Source organism: Carassius carassius, chromosome 29, assembly GCF_963082965.1.
Source record: "Carassius carassius chromosome 29, fCarCar2.1, whole genome shotgun sequence".
In the NCBI taxonomy this organism is placed as follows: Eukaryota; Metazoa; Chordata; class Actinopteri; order Cypriniformes; family Cyprinidae; genus Carassius; species Carassius carassius.
The window spans coordinates 23,688,597-23,713,214 of NC_081783.1; the positions used below are offsets into that span (position 1 = coordinate 23,688,597).

At 38.5% G+C, this 24,618-nt stretch overlaps 3 protein-coding genes and 1 pseudogene across 5 annotated transcripts; 1 reads left to right on the plus strand and 3 right to left on the minus strand.

Annotated features, from left to right (window-relative positions):
* Nucleotides 1-520: 520 nt before the first annotated feature.
* Nucleotides 521-2,422, minus strand: LOC132109947 (lysozyme g-like; annotated as a pseudogene).
* Nucleotides 2,423-8,736: 6,314 nt separating this feature from the next.
* On the minus strand, nucleotides 8,737-10,609 carry LOC132109942 (lysozyme g-like). 2 transcript variants are annotated; one of them, XM_059516425.1, is made up of 5 exons: nucleotides 10,449-10,609; nucleotides 10,222-10,350; nucleotides 9,940-10,136; nucleotides 9,245-9,383; nucleotides 8,737-8,983 (listed from the first exon to the last, which is right to left on the minus strand). In XM_059516425.1, the coding sequence occupies exons 1-5, from the start codon at nucleotides 10,450-10,452 to the stop codon at nucleotides 8,850-8,852; spliced, it is 603 nt and encodes a 200-aa protein (XP_059372408.1). In that variant the 5' UTR covers nucleotides 10,453-10,609; the 3' UTR covers nucleotides 8,737-8,849. The 2 variants fall into 2 exon arrangements, with proteins under 2 accessions (XP_059372408.1, XP_059372409.1); XM_059516426.1 differs by having other exon boundaries at nucleotides 10,222-10,305; nucleotides 10,449-10,566.
* Nucleotides 10,610-15,170: 4,561 nt separating this feature from the next.
* lygl1 (lysozyme g-like 1) lies at nucleotides 15,171-17,051 on the minus strand. Of its 2 annotated transcripts, none has more exons than XM_059516433.1 (5): nucleotides 16,891-17,051; nucleotides 16,664-16,792; nucleotides 16,382-16,578; nucleotides 15,687-15,825; nucleotides 15,171-15,417 (listed from the first exon to the last, which is right to left on the minus strand). In XM_059516433.1, exons 1-5 carry the CDS (start codon nucleotides 16,892-16,894, stop codon nucleotides 15,284-15,286), a joined length of 603 nt encoding a protein of 200 aa, XP_059372416.1. In that variant the 5' UTR covers nucleotides 16,895-17,051; the 3' UTR covers nucleotides 15,171-15,283. The 2 variants fall into 2 exon arrangements, with proteins under 2 accessions (XP_059372416.1, XP_059372417.1); XM_059516434.1 differs by having other exon boundaries at nucleotides 16,664-16,747; nucleotides 16,891-17,008.
* A 546-nt stretch (nucleotides 17,052-17,597) lies between these two features.
* ids (iduronate 2-sulfatase) lies at nucleotides 17,598-24,065 on the plus strand. The gene is made up of 8 exons (XM_059516435.1): nucleotides 17,598-17,913; nucleotides 18,028-18,205; nucleotides 18,413-18,501; nucleotides 19,544-19,744; nucleotides 19,825-19,995; nucleotides 20,180-20,306; nucleotides 21,292-21,465; nucleotides 23,427-24,065. The coding sequence occupies exons 1-8, from the start codon at nucleotides 17,689-17,691 to the stop codon at nucleotides 23,951-23,953; spliced, it is 1,692 nt and encodes a 563-aa protein (XP_059372418.1). The 5' UTR covers nucleotides 17,598-17,688; the 3' UTR covers nucleotides 23,954-24,065.
* Nucleotides 24,066-24,618: the final 553 nt, after the last annotated feature.

A 24,618-nucleotide genomic window follows, 5' to 3' on the forward strand; every position in this document is an offset into this window, starting at 1 on the left:
GCTGTAATTATAGTGTAAACCGTGCTGCTAGCTGTTCTGCTTTTGGGTGTGTCTGTAGAAACAACTGTAATTTACAGGCAAACACATGAACCCAAATATGAGTGCAATGCATAAAGTTGCAGATTAATAATTTTCCCAAAGAATGCCTTTATAAACAGCACATTGCATTCATATTCTGACCTCATTTGCTTGACTGTATATGGTATGCACCATCAAGGTGTACACTAAATTAAATCTTTTAATATAACTGTCTTATGTTGACAGTTGAATTTATTGAATCAGTTTGAATCTTGAATTTTATTCACACTTATCTTTGTTTTTCTTCATTTGAGAGGTTATCTAAATGTTTATGACATGAAAAAGATGGACTATTGGCACGCCATGAGTTCTCTGCAGGCTTCCGTGCAAGTCATGTGACTGAAAACCAGGAACAATGTAGAATATGAGGTCATTTTATCATGATTATGACAAGACTGTTTATAAGATGGAGAATTTGAGTGGGGGGAAAAAAAAGTTTGTAAGTGACCTAATTTCGCTCTTAGTTATTGGATTACTTACTGAATCAAAAGATACTAGAAACAAAGATATTAAAAGGGATTTATGTTTAAGCGATACAAATACAGTAACTTCATCAATGAGGAGTAATTCAGTGACGCTAATACATTGTATATATTTCACAATAGTTTAACAGCTCAGTAACTGAAATTCTTCAGTAACCCTTGCTTCTGAACCATTGGGCTCTGGCAACAACATCATTGGAGTAGTCTAGTCCAGGGGTTTTGGCATCGATATTCTCATACGAAGTGACTCTCTCCGGACCTTTGTTATAGGCTGCTATTCCACCTGAAACAGACACATAAACCTCAATCAGACTGGTAACATTATATTTAAGAGAATTTAAGATTTATTATTTAATATTATTTTCAAATCATCATTCTTGCACTTCTCTGTTCTCTGATGAATCTAATGTGCATAGTTTCTGAAACAAGACACAGTTTGTGGTTTCTGAGAGTGGAAGTCTATTACCTTTAAAGCATTGCTCTTGTGTCCAATCGGGAAAATTTACTTTAATTTTTTTTATGAAGCCAATGAGTATCTCTGTAGCTTGTGTGACATGTTGCTCACTGTCCCATGCACCAACTGGAGTGTGGTAGCGTTTGTCAACCTGAAAAAAAATAATAAAATAAAATCAAGCTTTAAACCAGCAGAAATATTTAGTAGCACTTTGCATGGATGATTATTGAGACAAACACCCTGAACCATTTATGTGCACTCATACATGTATAAGCCTTATCTTAGGTCTAATAAAATTTTAAATAGAGTAGATTTATAGTTGTAATGAACCTGCACAAGGCCAAAGCCATTGCCTTTGGGTTCCCATCCATTCTTCAGGAGGGCTCCAGCTCTGGTCTCTCTGGATATAATGGCAGCAATCACAGCCGGATCTATCTACTTTGCTTTGCCAACTTTAGTGATCATACTCTTGTATATCTCCACCCGGACAAGATCGTGCTCAGCCAGTTTTTTAGATGCTTCAACCCCTATGGTATATTTAGATCATTTTTAAAAAATATTGTAACATAGTGCTCATTGCATATATTGGCAAATGAAACAAAAGTGCCATAAGTGATTTTTATGTCGTCATGCATTCTCACCCTTAATGGTTAATTTGTCCTGTTTTGCTGTCACCTCTGATGCACCAGTGGTGTCTATTTTTAGGATGTCTCCATAAATGTATGCTAAAAACAACATGGAAAATATCAAGCCCTTTCAAGTCAATAAATAATTATTTATTCAGAATATTCAAGCAGTTTTATCTTATCACAAACTGCTCTTCATTATTGAGACAGTAACAGTCAGCACATGATATTATATGACTTACCCATGATGTTAATGTAGAACTGCTATGTAAGAGCAAATCGCTGAGTCTGATGAACCTTTTCAATAAATCAGACCTCAGCAGGGCCGGATTATATATGATCACAGAGGGAGTGGTTTCTCTGTTTATCTCAGATGTTCTTCCTCTAAAGTGTGGAGAAATGTAAGGTTACAAAATTTTGTATTTCCCTGTTTGTTTATGTCTCATTATTTGAGTAAACCCTATCCATTAATCATGAACGAACAGGTTTATAAGGTGCTTCATACACTTTAATAACGTTTATCATCACTTTTGATGAATCAGCTAGATTCTAGGGAAAGCCCTAACATTGCAGGTGCACGCACAAGAAGGAAGTGAAGAAAATAAAATGAAAGCTTGTGGGAAATCTTAGCACTTATACCAAGGTAAAACCTCCCAAATTTGAACTTCTTTAATAAAATGGTTGTAAGTTTAATAATGGCCACCATAATTGAATAGTTTTGGCAGTTGTCCTCTGAAAAGCAGTTTCAATTAAACAAAAAATAGAGAAAGCCTATTGTGTTATGTGTAAACCAGGTTAAAGAGATAGGTCTTTAATCTAGATTTAAACTGAGTGTATCTGCCTCCCAAACAGGTGTTCTACCTATGTTAGTTAGTTATTCCAGAGTTTAGGTGCTAAATGGGAAAAGGATCTGCCGCCTGCAGTTGATTTAGATATTCTAGGTATTATCAAATTGCCTGAGTTTTGAGAACACAGCGGATGTGGAGGACTGTAGTGCAATAATAGCTTGTTCAAATACTGAGGTGCTAAACCATTCAGGGCTTTATAAGTAATAAGCAAGATTTTAAAATCTTTTGTTTAATAGGAAGCCAGTGCAGTGTTGACAGAACCCGGGCTAATATGTTCATACTTCCTGGTTCTAGTGAAAACTCTAGCTGCTGCATTTTGGACCAGCTGGAGTTTGACATATTTGTGAAAATATTTTTGAAAATATTTTTGTCCCATTTGTTTGATTGGGTTCTCTTTTCCTACTTTTTAGTACTTGTGCAAAAATATGTTTTGGGTCATATCTATGCAGAAATATAGAAAATTCTAAAAGGTTCACAAAATTCTACATGTGTTACACAAAAAGACATATGATGTGAGTGAATAAATGAGTTTTACATCTCCCTCTATCTGTCATGAGTCAGGTGTGAGTTTTTCCCTTTCTCTCTCTCTCTCTCTCCTGTCATTACTGCCACTTTAGCTCAGCTGTTCGCTACTGCAATCAGTGCTTGCACTGATCATCTACACACCTTTTCCTTCTATACTCTAAGGGTGCTTTAGTGCATCCTTGTTTCCTTTCTTTGGTTCCTTTCCTCGTATCTTAGCTCCACCACTTCAGGATGCGAGGGAAGGATGCAAGGAAAAGACGTGAAGATGGAGGACTTGAAGTGAAATGATTTATCCTCACTCCCTTCAGCGGTACTTCAAAGTGTCCTCAGCTGTGATTAAAGGGATCTATCCTTATGTTGTTAAAGTTTGTAAATTAAGACATTCATAATAGATATTAATAAAGCAAGATGCCCTGTTTGAAATATATGACATGCATGGTTTATTTGAAGTTAAAAGGTAAAATATAAATACAAATTAATACAACAGATGTGAAGGGGGAGGAGAATTTATACATGCATCACGTTAAGTTGATAAAAGACTTCCACATAGGATACACCTGTGTTTCCTCGCTCATCGCTCCTCATGAAGCCTCCTCCCTCCTCGATCCTCACCTCCTCGTGGTGCAATTAGAGAATTGAGATGTGCTTCAAGATGCTGTGCTCAAACGGTTTCCGGGTCATAGGATGGAGGACGGAGGAGCGAGGAGACGAGGAGGGATATTGAGAAGCACCCTAATTCTCACTGCTATTTCCTTCTGCCGTTACCTCTGCGTTCTTCCAGATTATTGTATAAGCTAATGTGTCATTAAACATCTCATCCCAAGCTATCCTCATACTTATTGTTAGTTTTGTCTCAGTCTTGTTTGTGCTGTATAGTCCGTGCTCGTCTTACCTGTTCTCCGTACAGTCCTCTTGCTGCCAGAGCTTGTCTGGTTACTTTCCATCTGCGATGCGAGTCTGTTGGTGTGGATCTGTGCCACCTGCTCGCCATAAGCCCTCTGACAAGCCCTGGACTCCTTCTCCCTTTGTGGACCATTTCTGTTTTGCCAGCTGCATTCACCCTCAAGAGCCGGTGCTCGGCAGTCTTTCTTTTGTTCTCTAAGTTTTCTACGGCTCTAATAAACTGTTTGTTTTCCGGTCATTCGCCTCTGGGTCCTCTGTCTCGCCCTGACACTATCAGTGAGAACCACAAGCTTTATCAAGAAGTTTTGCACCTGCATTCAATGCATGCAGACAAGAGAGACATATGGATATGGCAATCTAGGTCTCATTTAATCACCCAGAATAAGAATTACTGTGAAGACATTAACACCTGTAAAAGTAATAATTCTTGTTATATGCAATGGCATCATTTAAAAAAAATTCTCATTTCGATATGAGTAACTACATTTTGTAACAAAGAGGCTGAGGCAGAATGCGAATCCATTTGCAGGAGTTTATTAAAGGAAGATCGTACAATCAGAGTCGTGTTACCAGGCAATGTGTCAATACCGTAATGGCAGTCCGATCTTTCAACATACACAGGGGTTATCCAGTGGGCAGAGACGAGTAGGCAGGTCAACAGGTCAAACACAAACATCAGTCCAATCAAGCAATATATCCAAAGGGGCAATCCAAGAGACGTGAACGAGATAACAGGCAGAATCGTGATCAAACAGGCAGTCAAAATACTCAAGGAAAACGTTCGGTAAGACAGGTTAACTGGCAATACTTCGCAGTGAAGTGACATGCTAGCACATATTAAATAGTCCCAAACAGGAAATGACTGTAGAAGCAGAGGGAGTGGTGAACAGTCAATACTCTGGTGAGGGCTCCCTCTGCTGGCGTGGCATTACAGAATCCCCCTCCCTAGGAGTGCCTCCTGGCACTCGATGCGGACGTCCCCGTGGTCGTGGCGCTGGTCGATCCGGTTTGGCTCGACGGAAGTCCTCCATGAGAGACGGATCCGGAATTTCGCTGGCGGCTACCCATGACCTCTCCTCAGGTCCATAGCCCTCCCAGTCCACAAAATATTGGAGCTGACCCCCTCTCCTTCTCAAGTCCAGTAATTCCTTGACCGTGTAGGCCGGTGCTCCATCAATGTCCAGTGGCGGTGGTGGCTCTTGAGCCTCATGATTGGGGTTAGCATCCGTGTGGACCGGTTTCAGCAGTAAGACATGGAAGGATGGAGAGATATGGTAGTTAGCAGGAAGCTCTAATTTGTATGCGACTTAATTGATTCTTCGTAGAATTTTGAAAGGGCCAACGTACCTTGGGCTGAGCTTCCTGCTTGGTAGCTGCAACTTGAGATCCCGTGTTGAGAGCCAGACCCGTTGTCGTGGTTGGTAGGATGGATGTGGATGACGTCGCTTGTTAGCCTAGAGTTCCTGCAGCTTGTTGTATGCAGACGTGAGCACTGTCTCACACCCTCTCGCTCCGACGAATCCAGTCATTCACAGTGGGGAATGATGATGTTTCGCCAGACCACGGGAACATAGGGGGTTGGTATCCGAGGACACACTGGAAAGGGGTTAGGCCTGTTGACGAATGAGTCAGTGAGTTCTGTGCATACTCTGCCCATGGTAGGAATTCTGACCATCGATGCTGTTCTCTGCTGCAATGGGACCGTAGGTATCTGCCTAGTTCCTGATTTTGACTAGACTTTTAATAGACTTTGTGGAACATAATGGAGGTTAGGAGGGCAGTTGGTAGGAGCTGGATCTTGGATCTGTTCCCTTTGAATCTCCTCCATGATATCCCAAGTGAAATAACACCACTTGCGAGGTAAGTGTCTTAGTTTGTTGAGTTATTCCAGTTCCAATTGATGTGTCATTGATGGCTTTGATCTTGATGGGTGGGTTACATGGTTGGAAGGGTAAGTTATACTTCGTGACGATATCTTCATGAATGAGATTTAATGCAGCTCTGGAATCGACATTGCTGTTAATGAGATGGGCAGCTCTTCATGTTTCAAGGTAAGGGGAAGTTTGAAGGATTGATTATTAGGTATAGACAAGGGTTTCATATTTACAAGAATGGGTTTCTGGGCCTTGTGTGGACAACTCTGGCAACGATGGCCTGGTTCACCACAGTAGAAACAGAGATGGCATCACCATGCTCGTTCACTTTCAGAAAGTTTGGTATAGTTGACTTGCATGGGTTCTTCAGGCGTTCTAGTTTTATTTACAGTCGTGGTAACAGGCGGTATTTCCTTCATATACTTTCCTCGCGCAGTCTGTCTCATCAAATTATCCATCCTAATTGCAAGCGTGACGAAGTCAGTAAACTATGAATTTTCTCCTTTACATACAAGCTCTGCCTGGAGATCGGTGTTAAGACTTTTCTGGAATATGGCTTTTAGGGAAACGTCATTCCACCCACTCTGAGCAGCGAGGGTGCGAAACAAGATGGCGTACTCTGCGGCTGTTCTGTTTCCTTGCGACATTTGTAGAAGTTGAGTTGATATATCCTTGCCCCCTGTGGGATATTCAAACACTTCTTAAAGATGTTGCAGGAAATAGTCAAAGGATCGTCTGAATCTCATGTCAGTATCTCAAACAGCTGCAGCCCAGTCAATCGCCTTCCCAGACAACAAGGACATCATGACAGCACATTTCTTTTCGTCAGAATTAAACTTGTCCTCCTGATTGTCGAAATAAATCTTTACTTGACGAACAAAGCCTCGACATCTATCAGCAGACCCATCTAATTAATGGTAGTGCAAAACTCACCGCTCTAGGTGTGGTTGCTGGAAGTGACTGGATGTAGCTCGTCAAGTGCTCGTTGACTGCTTGAAGTTTACTGAACTGATCTTGGTACCCCTTTAAGACTTCACTTTGATAAGCGAACGCCGCTTGCATGTTAGAAACTTCCGCTGGATTCAGTTGAGGCGAAGTATTCTGTAACGAAGAGGCTGAGGCAGAATGTGGATCCATTTGCAGGAGTTTATTAAAGGAAGATTGTACAATCAGAGTCGTGTTACCAGGCAATTTGTCAATACCGTAAGGGCAGTCCGATCTTTCAACATACACAGGGGTTATCCAGTAGGCAGAGACGAGTAGCAGGCGAACAGGTCAAACACAAACATCAGTCCAATCAAGCAATATATCCAAAGGGGCAATACAAGAGACGTGAACGAGATAACAGGCAGAATCGTGATCAAACAGGCAGTCCGAATACTCACAAGGAAAACTCTTGGTAAGGCAGGTTAACTGGCAATACTTCGCAGTGAAGTGACATGCTAGCTAGCACATGTTAAATAGTCCCAAACAGGAAATGAAATAAAGGGAACAAGACATTGCATTAGAAGTAGTGTCTAACAGTTTTGGCAATGACACCATATCTTAATTTGGACACTTGGAAACAAAGCTTGCATCTTTCCAGCTGTGATCGTGTTGTAATCAGAGCGTCTGAAAACACTAGAGCTGTTCTGCTCTTGGGTGTGTCTGTAGAAACAAGTGTAGTTTACAGGCAAACAAATAAAACCAAAATTAAATGAATGCAATGCACAAAGTTTCACATTAAGCGTTTCCCCGTAGAAGACCATGGCACATTGCATCCGGCATCAACTGCTTGCCTGTATGCATCATAATTAGGTGTATACAGAATTTGATATTTAATGTCTTTGTATGTCAGGGCATTATGTGTTTTTTCATATTAAGAGTTTTCAAGTGTCTTATTCACACATTTATTCACACATCTTTGTTTTTCTCCTTTTGAGAGGTCATCTAAATATTTGGTAGGCCTGTGCATGTTTTGCTCTGCAGGCCTCTATGCCAGTCATGTGACTGAAAGCCAGGAACAATATATGAGGTATTTTTAATGTGAATATGGTAAGATATGTACAGTTCACAGAAATTTCAACCAAGTTTAATATGAAACTTAATATAATAATATTTATCAATATATTATTAATATAATAATTTTAATATAATACATTTAATATTTGAATGGCAAGTCAAAACAGAATGAAACAGTATCATTTCAAAATTCAGCAAATCAGTTAAGTGAACTGCATTAAACTGCACTTAACTCTACATTTTTATTCTCAGTACTAATCATTTTAAAATTACTTATACATACACATAGCTACTTCATGTGGGATTGCAAAATTTTGAATTCCCTTTTTTTTTTCTTATGGCACACCCTAGCTGCTAAAAGATAAATGTACGGGTTTATCAGGTGCTTCATAGTTCATACACCTTGAAAATGGTAATCATATCTTTCGATAAATCTACTAGATGGAAGTGAAAGCACTAACTTTGCAGGTGCAGGCAACAAAGGAAGTGAAGAGTGATAAAATTAAAGTTTGTGGTAAATCGAATTTTTTGTACCATTGTAAAAGGATGCCAAATTTCAAAGTTTCTTATCAAATGGTTGTAGGATTAATTCAGGCCCCCAATAGCCAGAATTTGATACAATTTGGCAGTCATCCTCTGAAAAGCACTTTCAATGAAAGAGCCTAAAACAATAAACAAACAAAAACAGACAAATTTAAAGTAAAACATATAAAAGAATAGACTGAATTTGATGACTCGATTCTAGCATGTATGGTTTGTGAATTATAAGCAATTAGGCATAAAATGATTGTGCCGACTAGTAACAGGAAGTTGTTCTTGCACTTGGCTGAGTATAAGGTAAGAAATAAGACCATTCAAATCTGATTTGTTTGTGCTTTAAACAACTGTAATATGTATCTGGAAAGGCATCAGATATACTGTATTGTATGTGTTACATGAAAAACATTTGGTGTGAGTAAAAAAACAAGTTTTATTTCATCCAAACAATTGCAATACCAAATAAAGAACAGTAAACAATGGTCAGAATGAACAAAAAGTTGAATCATGACTGTTTTTCTTCAGTAACGCTTGCTTTTAAACCACTGGGCTCTGGCAACAACATCATTGGAGTAATCACCGCCAGTGGTGCCCACGTCCATGCGCTCATATGTACGGACGTTCTTCACTCCAGCGTTGTAGGCTGATATTCCCCCTGAAACAGATATTATAGAGATATGAAATCAAGCCAAGAACCGAAATAATATTTTGAATAATGCATTTACTTTTATGCTCTGAGATATACTCAGCCTGTACATTTTTTTTCTGAAAGTTTTGTGAAGTCTTCTAAACTTCAGTTTTTTTATTTAACCAAATTCAGTAAATCAATAAAAATCCTAAAAACAGAAAATCAAGGCCTCGTGTACTTCTCAGTTAATTTTGAGAGTTAATTAAGGTCTTAATGAGAGTTGATTACCTTTAAAGCATTGCTCTTTTGTCCACTGGGGAAACTTTGCTCTGATGTCATTAATAAAGCCAATGAGTATCTCAGTCCCTTGTGTGAGATGTTCCTCACTGTCCCATGTACCTACCAGCTTGTGGTAGCGTTTGTCAACCTGAAAAGAAACATAAGCAACGAAGAGAACAATTTAATATTAACCTACAGCTAGTTAAAGGAAGCGCTGCAGGGGAACTTGTGGTTTGAAAAGGGAAGTCGGGAAAAATCCCCTTTACACAATAAATGAAAAAAGAACAGCATCTACTTTTAATGTGACACAAACAAGTTTTCAGATTTGCACATTATATGGAGGCATGGCTTGCAGTCTACACGCTCTGACATGTTGCATTCATGTGGTTTGAAACTGGCTTGTGTAATTTCTTGATCTCTCCCAACTATCCTATAATATTGTGTGTCATCATTAACTGTTCCTGTTTGCAAAAAGGCCAAAGAATGCAAATTATAACATTTAACTATATACAAAGCAATATAAAACTTTAATTCTTTCTCAGTGCCAAAAATGTTTTGCATGAATTATCTATAATAAGTGTCTCTTTTTAAAGTCCAGATTCAGACTTAACAGCCTATCATCTTATATGTGTCTTATGCACCTCATATAAAGATTATTGTTGCATTGTCTTTTCAAATAGAGTAAGTCAGATCTTCTGACCAACCTGCATGAGGCCAAAGCCATTGCCATGATCGCCCCATCCATCCTTTAGAGCAGCTCCTGCTCTGGACTCTCTGGATATGATGGCAGCAATCACAGCTGGGTCCATCTGCTTTGCTGTACCGACTTTGATGATCTTACTCTTATAGTTCTCCATTCGGGCCAGATCATGCTCAGCCAGTTTTTTGGAAGCCTCGACACCTTTGAATGGAAATTGGTGATATAAATCACGCAATGCATATAACTTAAGTAACTGGACAGACCAGTTAAACAGTCATAGGTCTACCTTTTACGGTTAATTTGTCCTGTTTTGCTGTCACCTCTGATGCACCGGTGGTGTCTATTTTCATAATGTCTCCATAAACACATGCTAGAAAATACATGGTAAGTATCGTCTGAAGGCCTTTAGAAAAGTCTGTAAATAATTTATTTAAAAACATTATTAATGTATTGCTATAATATCACAATATCCTATGAATTAAGGTATTTAGCTCAGGATAATAATCATCTTACCCATGATGACTCAAAATTGCTGGGTACAAACAATACGGAACACTGTACTCAAGTCGTGACTTCGCCCCACTGAATGTGTGAAGTCGTGATGGCAGTGGAACTGGTTTCTCTTTCTCTTTTCACTTCTTCCTTAAGGAGGGACAAGTTCAGTGATGTCATAACTAGACGTTGCGAAATTAGGGAACTTCTGTGCTTTGGTCATATTATCACATCACAGCCAAGCCAGGCTGACACTTGCATCTAGGCTATGCTGAAATTAAAAGCATGTAGGCTTACTGCAATTTTACTATATTTACATGGCTTAAAATGTTATATAAACAACGGTCAAGCATTTAAATTACAGAAGCTCAGTAAGTGATTCACATTGATTCAGTATAAACGCTGCACCTGACTGATAAGTGCTTATGATCATGAAAAGTACTGTTCATTCATAACTGACATCTCGGTTCAGCTAAAAGAATCGACTCACAAGAGTGATTCATTTGGGAATTGAACTATACACCGTGTGAGTTGATTCACTAATAAGAAACGGCTCATAAGAATAATTTGTTTTGGTTATAAGAGTATGCTGGTATCGCTGTATATTTATTATTCACTGGATCCAAGTCAAAAGAGTTGTTTTATTTTTCGGTTCGCACTGTAAGCAGCGCCACGTACAGTAGACAGTCAAGAAAAAAAAAGTGTACTGTGTCTTTAAGGTCAAACCCACCTATCACAGCCAGTCTATGAAAACCAGGAAACAAAACACTGGAAGTAGCTTAACACGTTAAAACATTAAGTAAAGATGAATCGTGATCAAACAGGCAGTCTAAATACTCACAAGGAAAACGTTCGGCAAGACAGGTTAACTGGCAATACTTCGCAGTGAAGTGACATGCTAGCACATATTAAATAGTCCCAAACAGGAAATGACTGTAGAAGCAGAGGGAGTGGTGAACAGTCAATACTCTGGTGAGGGCTCCCTCTGCTGGCGTGGCATTACAGAATCCCCCTCCCTAGGAGTGCCTCCTGGCACTCGATGCGGACGTCCCCGTGGTCGTGGCGCTGGTCGATCCGGTCTGGCTCGATGGAAGTCCTCCATGAGAGACGGATCCGGAATTTGGCCGGCGGCTACCCATGACCTCTCCTCAGGTCCATAGCCCTCCCAGTCCACAAAATATTGGAGCTGACCCCCTCTCCTTCTCAAGTCCAGTAATTCCTTGACCGTGTAGGCTGGTGCTCCATCAATGTCCAGTGGCGGTGGTGGCTCTTGAGCCTCATGATTGGGGTTAGCATCCGTGTGGACCGGTTTCAGCAGTAAGACATGGAAGGATGGAGAGATACGGTAGTTAGCAGGAAGCTCTAATTTGTATGTGACTTAATTGATTCTTCGTAGAATTTTGAAAGGGCCAACGTACCTTGGGCTGAGCTTCCTGCTTGGTAGCTGCAACTTGAGATCCCGTGTTGAGAGCCAGACCCGTTGTCGTGGTTGGTAGGATGGATGTGGATGACGTCGCTTGTTAGCCTAGAGTTCCTGCAGCTTGTTGTAGGCAGACGTGAGCACTGTCTCACACCCTCTCGCTCCGACGAATCCAGTCATTCACAGTGGGGAATGATGATGATGTTGTTTCGCCAGACCACGGGAACATAGGGGGTTGGTATCCGAGGACACACTGGAAAGGGGTTAGGCCTGTTGACGAATGAGTCAGTGAGTTCTGTGCATACTCTGCCCATGGTAGGAATTCTGACCATCTATGCTGTTCTCTGCTGCAATGGGACCGTAGGTATCTGCCTAGTTCCTGATTTTGACTAGACTTTTAATAGACTTTGTGGAACATAATGGAGGTTAGGAGGGCAGTTGGTAGGAGCTGGATCTTGGATCTGTTCCCTTTGAATCTCCTCCATGATATCCCAAGTGAAATAACACCACTTGCGAGGTAAGCGTCTTATTTTGTTGAGTTATTCCAGTTCCAATTGCTGTGTCATTGATGGCTTTGATCTTGATGGGTGGGTTACATGGTTGGAAGGGTAAGTTATACTTCATGACGATATCTTCATGAATGAGATTTAATGCAGCTCTGGAATCGACATTGCTGTTAATGAGATGGGCAGCTCTTCATGTTTCAAGGTAAGGGGAAGTTTGAAGGATTGATTATTAGGTATAGACAAGTGTTTCATTTTTACCAGAATGGGTTTCTGGGCCTTGTGTGGACAACTCTGGCAACGATGGCCTGGTTCATCGCAGTAGAAACAGAGACGGAGATGGCATCGCCGTGCTCGTTCACTTTCAGAAAGTTTGGTATAGTTGACTTGCATGGGTTCTTCGGGCGTTATAGTTTTATTTACAGTCGTGGTAACATGCGGTATTTCCTTCATATACTTTCCTCGCGGAGTCTGTCTCATCAAATTATCCATCCTAATTGCAAGCGTGACGAAGTCAGTAAACTATGAATTTTCTCCTTTACATGCAAGCTCTGCCTGGAGATCGGTGTTGAGACTTTTCTGGAATATGGCTTTTAGGGAAACGTCATTCCACCCACTCTGAGCAGCGAGGGTGCGAAACAAGATGGCGTACTCTGCGGCTGTTCTGTTTCCTTGCGACATTTGTAGAAGTTGAGTTGATATATCCTTGCCCCCTGTGGGATATTCAAACACTTCTTAAAGAGGTTGCAGGAAATAGTCAAAGGATCGTCTGAATCTCATGTCAGTATCTCAAACAGCTGCAGCCCAGTCAATCGCCTTCCCAGACAACAAGGACATCATGACAGCACATTTCTTTTCGTCAGAATTAAACTTGTCCTCCTGATTGTCGAAATAAATCTTTACTTGACGAACAAAGCCTCGACATCTATCAGCAGACCCATCTAATTAATGGTAGTGCAAAACTCACCGCTCTAGGTGTGGTTGCTGGAAGTGACTGGATGTAGCTCGTCAAGTGCTCGTTGACTGCTTGAAGTTTACTGAACTGATCTTGGTACCCCTTTAAGACGTGCACGAGATAACAGGCAGAATTGTGATCAAACAGGCAGTCAGAATACTCACAAGGAAAACTCTTGGTAAGGCAGGTTAACTGGCAATACTTCGCAGTGAAGTGACATGCTAGCTAGCACATGTTAAATAGTCCCAAACAGGAAATGACTGTAGAAGCAGAGGGAGTGGTGAACAGTCAATACTCTGGTGAGGGCTCCCTCTGCTGGCGTGGCGTTACACATTTCCATTAGAAAAACTGCAGTTGACTCCTGTTCAAAGACAACAACAGATATAATTTCTGGATACCTGAAATAAAGGGAACAATACATTGCATTAGAAGAAGTGTCTAACAGTTTTGGCAATGACACCATATCTTAATTTGGACACTTGGAAACAAAGCTTGCATCTTTCCAGCTGTGATCGTGTTGTAATCAGAGCGTCTGAAAACACTAGAGCTGTTCTGCTCTTGGGTGTGTCTGTAGAAACAAGTGTAGTTTACAGGCAAACAAATAAAACCAAAATTAAATGAATGCAATGCACAAAGTTTCACATTAAGCGTTTCCCCGTAGAAGACCATGGCACATTGCATCCTGCATCAACTGCTTGCCTGTATGCATCATAATTAGGTGTATACAGAATTTGATATTTAATGTCTTTGTATGTCAGGGCATTATGTGTTTTTTCATATTAAGAGTTTACAAGTGTCTTATTCACACATTTATTCACACATATTTGTTTTTCTCCTTTTGAGAGGTCATCTAAATATTTGGTAGGCGTGTGCATGTTTTGCTCTGCAGGCCTCTATGCCAGTCATGTGACTGAAAGCCAGGAACAATATATGAGGTATTTTTAATGTGAATATGGTAAGATATGTACAGTTCACAGAAATTTCAACCAAGTTTAATATGAAACTTAATATAATAATATTTATTAATATATTATTAATATAATAATTTTAATATAATACATTTAATATTTGAATGGCAAGTCAAAACAGAATGAAACAGTATCATTTCAAAATTCAGCAAATCAGTTAAGTGAACTGCACTAAACTGCACTTAACTCTACATTTTTATTCTCAGTACTAATCATTTTAAAATTACTTATACATACACATAGCTACTTCATGTGGGATTGCAAAATTTTGAATTCACTTTTTTTTCTTATGGCACACCCTAGCTGCTAAAAGATAAATGTACGGGTTTATCAGGTGCTTCATAGTTCATACACCTTGAAAATGGTAATCATATCTTTCGATAAATCTACTAGATGGAAGTGAAAGCACTAACTTTGCAGGTGCAGGCAACAAAGGAAGTGAAGAGTGATAAAATTAAAGTTTGTGGTAAATCGAATTTTTTGTACCATTGTAAAAGGATGCCAAATTTCAAAGTTTCTTATCAAATGGTTGTAGGATTAATTCAGGCCCCCAATAGCCAGAATTTGATACAATTTGGCAGTCATCCTCTGAAAAGCACTTTCAATGAAAGAGCCTAAAACAATAAACAAACAAAAACAGACAAATTTAAAGTAAAACATATAAAAGAATAGACTGAATTTGATGACTCGATTCTAGCATGTATGGTTTGTGAATTATAAGCAATTAGGCATAAAATGATTGTGCCGACTAGTAACAGGAAGTTGTTCTTGCACTTGGCTGAGTATAAGGTAAGAAATAAGACCATTCAAATCTGATTTGTTTGTGCTTTAAACAACTGTAATATGTATCTGGAAAGGCATCAGATATACTGTATTGTATGTGTTACATGAAAAACATTTGGTGTGAGTAAAAAAACAAGTTTTATTTCATCCAAACAATTGCAATACCAAATAAAGAACAGTAAACAATGGTCAGAATGAACAAAAAGTTGAATCATGACTGTTTTTCTTCAGTAACGCTTGCTTTTAAACCACTGGGCTCTGGCAACAACATCATTGGAGTAATCACCGCCAGTGGTGCCCACGTCCATGCGCTCATATGTACGGACGTTCTTCACTCCAGCGTTGTAGGCTGATATTCCCCCTGAAACAGATATTATAGAGATATGAAATCAAGCCAAGAACCGAAATAATATTTTGAATAATGCATTTACTTTTATGCTCTGAGATATACTCAGCCTGTACATTTTTTTTCTGAAAGTTTTGTGAAGTCTTCTAAACTTCAGTTTTTTTATTTTTTTATTTAACCAAATTCAGTAAATCAATAAAAATCCTAAAAACAGAAAATCAAGGCCTCGTGCACTTCTCAGTTAATTTTGAGAGTTAATTAAGGTCTTAATGAGAGTTAATTACCTTTAAAGCATTGCTCTTTTGTCCACTGGGGAAACTTTGCTCTGATGTCATTAATAAAGCCAATGAGTATCTCAGTCCCTTGTGTGAGATGTTCCTCACTGTCCCATGTACCTACCAGCTTGTGGTAGCGTTTGTCAACCTGAAAAGAAACATAAGCAACGAAGAGAACAATTTAATATTAACCTACAGCTAGTTAAAGGAAGCGCTGCAGGGGAACTTGTGGTTTGAAAAGGGAAGTCGGGAAAAATCCCCTTTACACAATAAATGAAAAAAGAACAGCATCTACTTTTAATGTGACACAAACAAGTTTTCAGATTTGCACATTATATGGAGGCATGGCTTGCAGTCTACACGCTCTGACATGTTGCATTCATGTGGTTTGAAACTGGCTTGTGTAATTTCTTGATCTCTCCCAACTATCCTATAATATTGTGTGTCATCATTAACTGTTCCTGTTTGCAAAAAGGCCAAAGAATGCAAATTATAACATTTAACTATATACAAAGCAATATAAAACTTTAATTCTTTCTCAGTGCCAAAAATGTTTTGCATGAATTATCTATAATAAGTGTGTCTATTTAAAGTCCAGATTCAGACTTAACAGCCTATCATCTTATATGTGTCTTATGCACCTCATATAAAGATTATTGTTGCATTGTCTTTTCAAATAGAGTAAGTCAGATCTTCTGACCAACCTGCATGAGGCCAAAGCCATTGCCATGATCGCCCCATCCATCCTTTAGAGCAGCTCCTGCTCTGGACTCTCTGGATATGATGGCAGCAATCACAGCTGGGTCCATCTGCTTTGCTGTACCGACTTTGATGATCTTACTCTTATAGTTCTCCATTCGGGCCAGATCATGCTCAGCCAGTTTTTTGGAAGCCTCGACACCTTTGAATGGAAATTGGTGATATAAATCACGCAATGCATATAACTTAAGTAACTGGACAGACCAGTTAAACAGTCATAGGTCTACCTTTTACGGTTAATTTGTCCTGTTTTGCTGTCACCTCTGATGCACCGGTGGTGTCTATTTTCATAATGTCTCCATAAACACATGCTAGAAAATACATGGTAAGTATCGTCTGAAGGCCTTTAGAAAAGTCTGTAAATAATTTATTTAAAAACATTATTAATGTATTGCTATAATATCACAATATCCTATGAATTAAGGTATTTAGCTCAGGATAATAATCATCTTACCCATGATGACTCAAAATTGCTGGGTACAAACAATACGGAACACTGTACTCAAGTCGTGACTTCGCCCCACTGAATGTGTGAAGTCGTGATGGCAGTGGAACTGGTTTCTCTTTCTCTTTTCACTTCTTCCTTAAGGAGGGACAAGTTCAGTGATGTCATAACTAGACGTTGCGAAATTAGGGAACTTCTGTGCTTTGGTCATATTATCACATCACAGCCAAGCCAGGCTGACACTTGCATCTAGGCTACGCTGAAATTAAAAGCATGTAGGCTTACTGCAATTTTACTATATTTACATGGCTTAAAATCTTATATAAACAACGGTCAAGCATTTAAATTACAGAAGCTCAGTAAGTGATTCACATTGATTCAGTATAAACGCTGCACCTGACTGATAAGTGCTTATGATCATGAAAAGTACTGTTCATTCATAACTGACATCTCGGTTCAGCTAAAAGAATCGAGAGTGATTCATTTGGGAATCGAACTATACATCGTGTGAGTTGATCCACTAATAAGAAACGGCTCATAAGAATCATTTGTTTTGGTATCGCTGTATATTTATTATTCACTGGATCCAAGTCAAAAGAGTTGTTTTATTTCTCGGTTCGCACTGTAAGCAGCGCCACGTACAGTAGACAGTCAAGAAAAAAGTGTACTGTGTCTTTAAGGTCAAACCCACCTATCACAGCCAGTCTATGAAAACCAGGAAACAAAACACTGGAAGTAGCTTAACACGTTAAAACATTAAGTAAAGATGCTGATGCGATAGTTTTAATAATATAAACTATATTCTGCATGAACATAATGTTTGCAAATTCTTGGATGTGGTTGTTTCTTTTGATTTTACACGTCTTGGAAGCAGGTGTTTTTGCAGTAAATAGCAAACAGTTCAACATTTTGTACTTAATCGCTGATGATTTGAGACCAACGTTAGGCTGTTACTCTGATCCAGTGGTCAAGTCACCAAACATCGACCAACTGGCATCAGTGAGCACAGTGTTTCATAACGCCTATGCACAGGTACCGTATGTTGCTCATCAAAAACATAAATATGCATGATATATGCTATATAAAGCGTTATTGGTAGTGTGCATTTAAGTAACAGCTGCACACTGCTGTTATGTTCTTTTAAAGCAAGCTGTTTGTGGACCTAGTAGAGTGTCTTTTCTAACAAGTCGGAGACCAGACACCACAAAGCTGTATGATTTTAACTCTTACTGGAGAGTTCATGCAGGGAACTACACTACACTTCCTCAGTACTTCAAGTCTAATGGATACACCACTTTATCAGTTGGCAAAGTCTTCCATCCTGGTAACTAATCTACCTGATGTATCGCATGCTCATGTCACAATGCCCAAAATCCTACAACTTGACTTTGCTATGTCTTCATTTTCCCCCTTCTGATGTGAAAGATGACCTGGGAATTTGCTTTTGGATGTCATATAGTCCTTTCCTGTAATAACAGTCTTGTTTGATGTTGAACTAATAATGTTTCTCTTTTACGTGCTCGTCCTCAAGGCATTGCCTCCAACCACTCGGATGATTACCCGTACAGCTGGACTGTACCGCCGTATCATCCACCCTCTTTTAAATATGAAAAGAGGAAGGTTAGTGTGTGAGTTAGTGTGGATGACGTGTGTACACACTTCCTCAGTGTAGGCTATGTGCTTTCAAACCTGTGCTGTTTTGTTTAAATGTCCCTTGGTAAAAGCCACACCAGTCCTAAAAATCAGAGGTATGGATCTGGTTTTATATCTGGGATTTATTTGGAGGGTGGAATATTGACTATATTTTAGGTTCAGAATCAGATCATCATAGACAATTCTAAACCAGTAAACCAATGTCCAACACAATGTTCAAAGGCCATTTATATCATATAATATTATCAGAACTATTGCTGTTTTTATTTTTTGTTATTTTTTGTGATTTTAAAAGAAGTTTCTAGTGCTCACCATTTTTTGATAAAAAATATTGTGAAATATTTTTTTACAATTTAAAATAACTGGTTTCTATTAGAGTATATTTGATATATATATCATATACTTTTGTTAATATTTGCAGCATTTGAAGTTAAATATTGAGTTCGTTGTATATACATATGTGTGTACACACATACACAAAATATTTAGATCTCAATATTTAACTTCAGTTATTGCAAATCTTAAAAATTATTGTTGAGTTACATTATGATCATTATTTATGAGTATGGTCTATTATATATATATATATATATATATATATATATATATATATATAATACCACATCTGTGAACCATTATGTACTGTCTGATCTCTCACACTTTATACAATTCTGACCTCTGCTGGTTAATCTGTCTCATAATTATTTGACAGTTTCTTGTGTTTCCAAAATCCGATTAGCAAAATGAGGTAGAAAAACTAAATTAATAAGATAAAGAATAATAAAAATACTGTAAGACATTATACTAACTTAAAGCGTGGATAATTTTCCAAGGTAAATATCTAACATAGAAATATCACCCACATTATTAAATATAAATAAATAACATTTCATATGTTTATAAAAGAAGAAAAAAGTAAGTTACATTGTGTGAATAAAATGCTTGAAGTACAAGTAGATTTCTAAATGACTGTAATGTTTATTTCCAGTATCTCATGTTCATCTGTTAGGTTTGCAAAGATAAAGATGGCACACTGCACAGTAATTTACTGTGTGCCGTGGATGTGTCTGAGATGCCTTTAGGAATCCTTCCTGACATAGAAAACACAGCAGAGGCCGTCCGACTCCTGGAGTCCATGAAGGACTCCCACAATCCATTCTTCCTGGCTGTTGGTTTCTATAAGCCACATATTCCTTTCAGAATCCCACGGGTGAGTGCTTTTCAATGACGTTTGACACAGTATGAGCACCTGTTAAATCAGTAAATCTGGGAAATGCTGTGTTTTTACAGGAGTACCTAAAGCTCTATCCTATTGAGAGTATGACGCTGGCCCCAGACCCAGATGTTCCTAAGAAACTTCCTAATGTGGCCTACAACCCCTGGACTGACATCCGCAAGAGGGAAGACGTTCAGGCGTTAAATCTGAGCTTTCCTTACGGCCCCATTCCTAAAGACTTTCAGGTGGAAAAATATACTGTTCATGCTTAGAGATATTTTACTAGTATACTATGTTTGTTCTGGATAATTTGAAGCCATGGTATGAAGTTATAATTTGGTTTTAGTAGTTTAGTTCGGTCCTGTCTAAAAGGACCTTAAATCCCATTTCTTGTAGAATCTAATGTTTTGTTTCCCCCTCATCCTTCAGCTGCAGATCCGACAGCACTACTTTGCCGCTGTATCATATGTGGATGCTCAAGTCGGAAAAATTCTGCAAGCCCTTGATGATTTTGGCCTTGCCAAGGACACTATAGTGGTTTTCAGTTCAGATCACGGTTTGTTTAATAGAGTTCTGTCTATTCAGCCTGTTATTAAATATTACACCCATTAGGTGGCAGTATTGAAGCACTGGTTTATATTGTAGCTCAGATTTTCAGTGTTCTGTGAGTTTTCACATTATTCTGAATTCACGTCATGTAAGGTTCTCAGAAATGATGTTTCATTCAGCATAATTGCATTTCGAATTTTCGGTTAAGATTGTGCTATAGCTCACGTGTTTTTTCTCGTTATATTGCAAACATTCATGCAGTGCATTAAGGAGCTCTTACACATAAAAATATATATTAATATGCTCTCTTTTATTGCATGAGGAATTTTGGCTCCATCGCAGAGAATGCTGAACTGGAATTGAACTGACAGGAAGATACATTTATTGAATTTATTAAACTTCAATTCAAAGAAATTTACCACTGGCAACATGAACAAAAAACGATAACCTTTCAAATATATATGAATAATGTATACATCTGTGTCTTTATATAAAGATATATTGTTATGCTCACTTTTAATGCATGAAGAATTTGTATTGAATTGGTCCCAATTGTGTGTGTGTGTGTGTGTGTGTGTGTGTGTGTGTGTATATATATATGAGCAGCTGATCATTTGCTCATTAAGAAAAAAATATATTATAGAATTACATTTATAGAAGTACAGTATAAACAAAAAAAACTCAATACTTAAAATAATGCAGTATTGTAATTAAATAAATTTAATGGATATTTGTGATTATTGGTGCTATCTTAGATATTTCAGTTATTTTTTATTAAATATTTCTCTCTATATATAATACCCAATTAGTTGTATGATAACATTTATAAATTTTTTTTACTCATTTTTAATTGTACTTGCTACCTCAATTCAAAGTTTCTTCATAAGGTCACATTTACGTTTAAGGAACTGCCAGCAAAGACTTTCTGAAATGATTATTCTGTGTGATTCTGGGTATTTTCTCACGGTTAACTCTCTCTCTCTCTCTCTCAGGCTGGTCATTAGGAGAACACGGCGAGTGGGCCAAATACAGCAACTTTGATGTGGCCACCCGAGTGCCATTGATTGTGTACAAGCCAGGTGTGACCTCACCGTTCCCTCGGCCTGGGGAGAACACGTTCCCCTTCATCGATGTGTTTCAGGGCACACGGGAGCAGTTTGGCAAAGGTAATGTTACTCAGAGCAGCCGTCAACACGCAAAGACCGCAGGATCCTTCACGAGATTCTGAGACTCCGACCGAAGTCACTCGAGCGTGTGATATCAACTTTCTGGAAAAGAGGTTATGGCTAAAGCATCGGCCCATTTAGAGCTTTGATTCTTATTTTGCTTCAGTGTTTTTTGTGCAATGTGAAGGTTTGACTGAGAGTGTACCGTGAGCACATACATATGCTGATGGTTTTCTTTCTTTCAGCTCTCAAGTGCACATTCGTGGCAATCTTTAGAAAACACGCAGCATAAGCAGCCGGAGTAATGACTGTAATGATAATGCCACAGCATAGAGAAGCTAATAAGTCCTGAGAGTTATTGCTTTCGCAGTGGGCTTTGTATTGTTACTCTAATGAACTGCACTATATTCAGTAACCATATCAGTAAATTTCATGGAAATTTGAGAACTGGGGCCTTTTACCTAAGAGAATAGTGGCTAAATTCATTGTGAGGATTTCATTGTCATTTGTTTGTATTTTATGGTGTTTGTAAGAGCAACACTTGGGTTCTCTTTATAAAAACATTAATTTAATCCATACAGACTTGATTTAGCACTAATAATGTATAACGTTTCAAAAAAGTACCTGCTATGAGCTCCTTAGAAATCTAATGTGGCTTCTGCAAAAGTATATATACAGTACAGACCAAAAGTTTGGAAACATTACTATTTTTTATGTTTTTGAAAGAGGTTTTTTCTGCTCATCAAGCCTGCATTTATTTGATCAAAAATACAGAAAAAAAATTTATATTGTAATATATTATTACAATTTAAAATAATTGTTTTTAAATTTATTATACTTTAAATTATCATTTATTTCTGTGATGCAAAGCTGAATTTTTAGGATCATTATCACATGATCCTTTAGAAATCATTCTAATATGATGATTCATTATCAAAGTTGGAAACAGTTCTGCTGCTTAATATTTTTTCAGAACATGTGATACTTTTTTAGGATACTTTGATGAATAAAAAGTAAAAAAAAAAAAAAAAAGAAGCTATGTTTTTAAAATATAAATATTTTGTAATAACAATATACACTAGTGGTCAGTCATTTTCTCTTTCTTTCTTTTTTTAAAATAAAATCAATACTTTTATTCAGCAAGGATGTGTTAAATTGATAAAAAGTGATAGTAAAGAATATATATTATTACAATATTTTTTATATTTTGAATAAATGCAGTTCTTTTTAACCTTTTATTCATCAAATATATTAGACAGCAGAACTGTTTCCAACACTCATAATAAATCAGAATATTAGAATGATTTCTAAATGATCATGTGATAGACTGGATGTGACATGTGACTGAAGGCTGGAGTAATGATGCTGAAAATTCAGCTTTGCATCACAGGAAGTTTTTTTTAAGTATATTCAAATAGAAAACTATTATTTTAAGTTGTAATAATATTTCACAATATTACAGTTTTTTCTGTATTTTTGATCATATAAATGCAGGCTTGATGAGCAGAAGAAACTTCTTTCAAAACATTAAAAATAGTAATGTTTCCAAACTTTTGGTCTGTACTGTATGTGTATATATATATATACCATCTGACCACCATGATTTCAGCTTAATTTTTATAATAGTGTTTTAATAGCACAGATCCCTCATGACTTGTATACTCTAAAATCTTTATTGAAGATTGTTTTCAAATGCCTATGGTGAAAATGAATGGGGAAAAAAAGACTGCTGTGTGGGTGGCTTCGTGTTTGGAAAAAAAATAAAAATAAAAAAATAAATAGCCAGCCAAGCAAAAGCTCTGTTTATACCAAGTGTGATGCAGTTAAACAACAGAAGTGTAAAATGTTTGGAAAAATTATGGTACAGAAACCATTCACGTGAAATATCATGCTAAACATTCCAGCTTTAGATGCATTATTGGCTCTCGAATGCTCCTGTATCTCAGTTTTCCATCTTTCAGGTCGAGGAGTTGAGAGTGTGGTGGAGCTGGTGGATGTCTTCCCCACGCTGTCGAACCTGGCCGGGTTGCGTCCTGTGCACCACTGCCCACCCTCATCCTTTAAGATCGAGCTCTGCACCGAAGGCTCAAACCTGGCCAAATTTATCCGCAACTCAGAGAGAGAGCTCAACAGAGAAGCCTACTCTTACAGCCAGTACCCTCGACCCTCCGACTCCATCCAGGAGAACTCGGACCTGCCTGACCTCGCCGACATCCGCATCATGGGCTACTCCATTCGCTCCTCTGACTACCGCTACACCTTATGGGTGGGCTTTGACCCCGTCCGCTGTCAGCCTAACATGACGGACATCCACGCGGGAGAAATGTACCTTCTGGCAGAAGACCCTGGAGAGGACAATAACGTGTTTGATGAATTCGACCACGCCTCAGTGTTGTGTAAGCTCGGCGTGCTGCCGTCGTGGACAGAGAGTTTAAAGCATCATGTAATGTATCTCAGTAGCGGGTTAAAATCAAAAGGGATTCTGTGATTCTAATTTGTCTTGATATGACAGTAAAGGGAACATGAAGGAATGTTACAAAACCAGAAAAACATGTCTGGTCACGCTTCAATTAAAACTGACAGGAAGAATTAAAAAGTTACATTTTGCTTTACAAAATACATTGCGTCAAAGCAACTGAACAACATTCATTAGGAAAACAGTGTCAATAATGCAAAAATGATAGTTAAAGGCAGTTCATCATTGGATTCAGTTATGTCATCTCTGTTCAGTTAAATAGTGTCTGTGCATTTATTTGTAATCAAGTCAACGATATCGCTGTAGATGAAGTGTCCTCAACTAAGCAAGCCAGAGGCGACAGCGGCAAGGAACCGAAACTCCATCGGTGACAGAATGGAGAAAAAAAAACCTTGGGAGAAACCAGGCTCAGTTGGGGGGCCAGTTCTCCTCTGACCAGACGTAACCAGTAGTTCAATTCCAGGCTGTAGCAAAGTCAGATTGTGCAGAAGAATCATCTGTTTCCTGTGGTCTTGTCCTGGTGCTCCTCTGAGACAAGGTCTTTACAGGGGATCTGTATCTGGGGCTCTAGTTGTCCTGGTCTCCGCTGTCTTTCAGGGATGTAGAGGTCCTTTCTAGGTGCTGATCCAGCATCTGGTCTGGATACGTACTGGATCCGGGTGACTGCAGTGACCCTC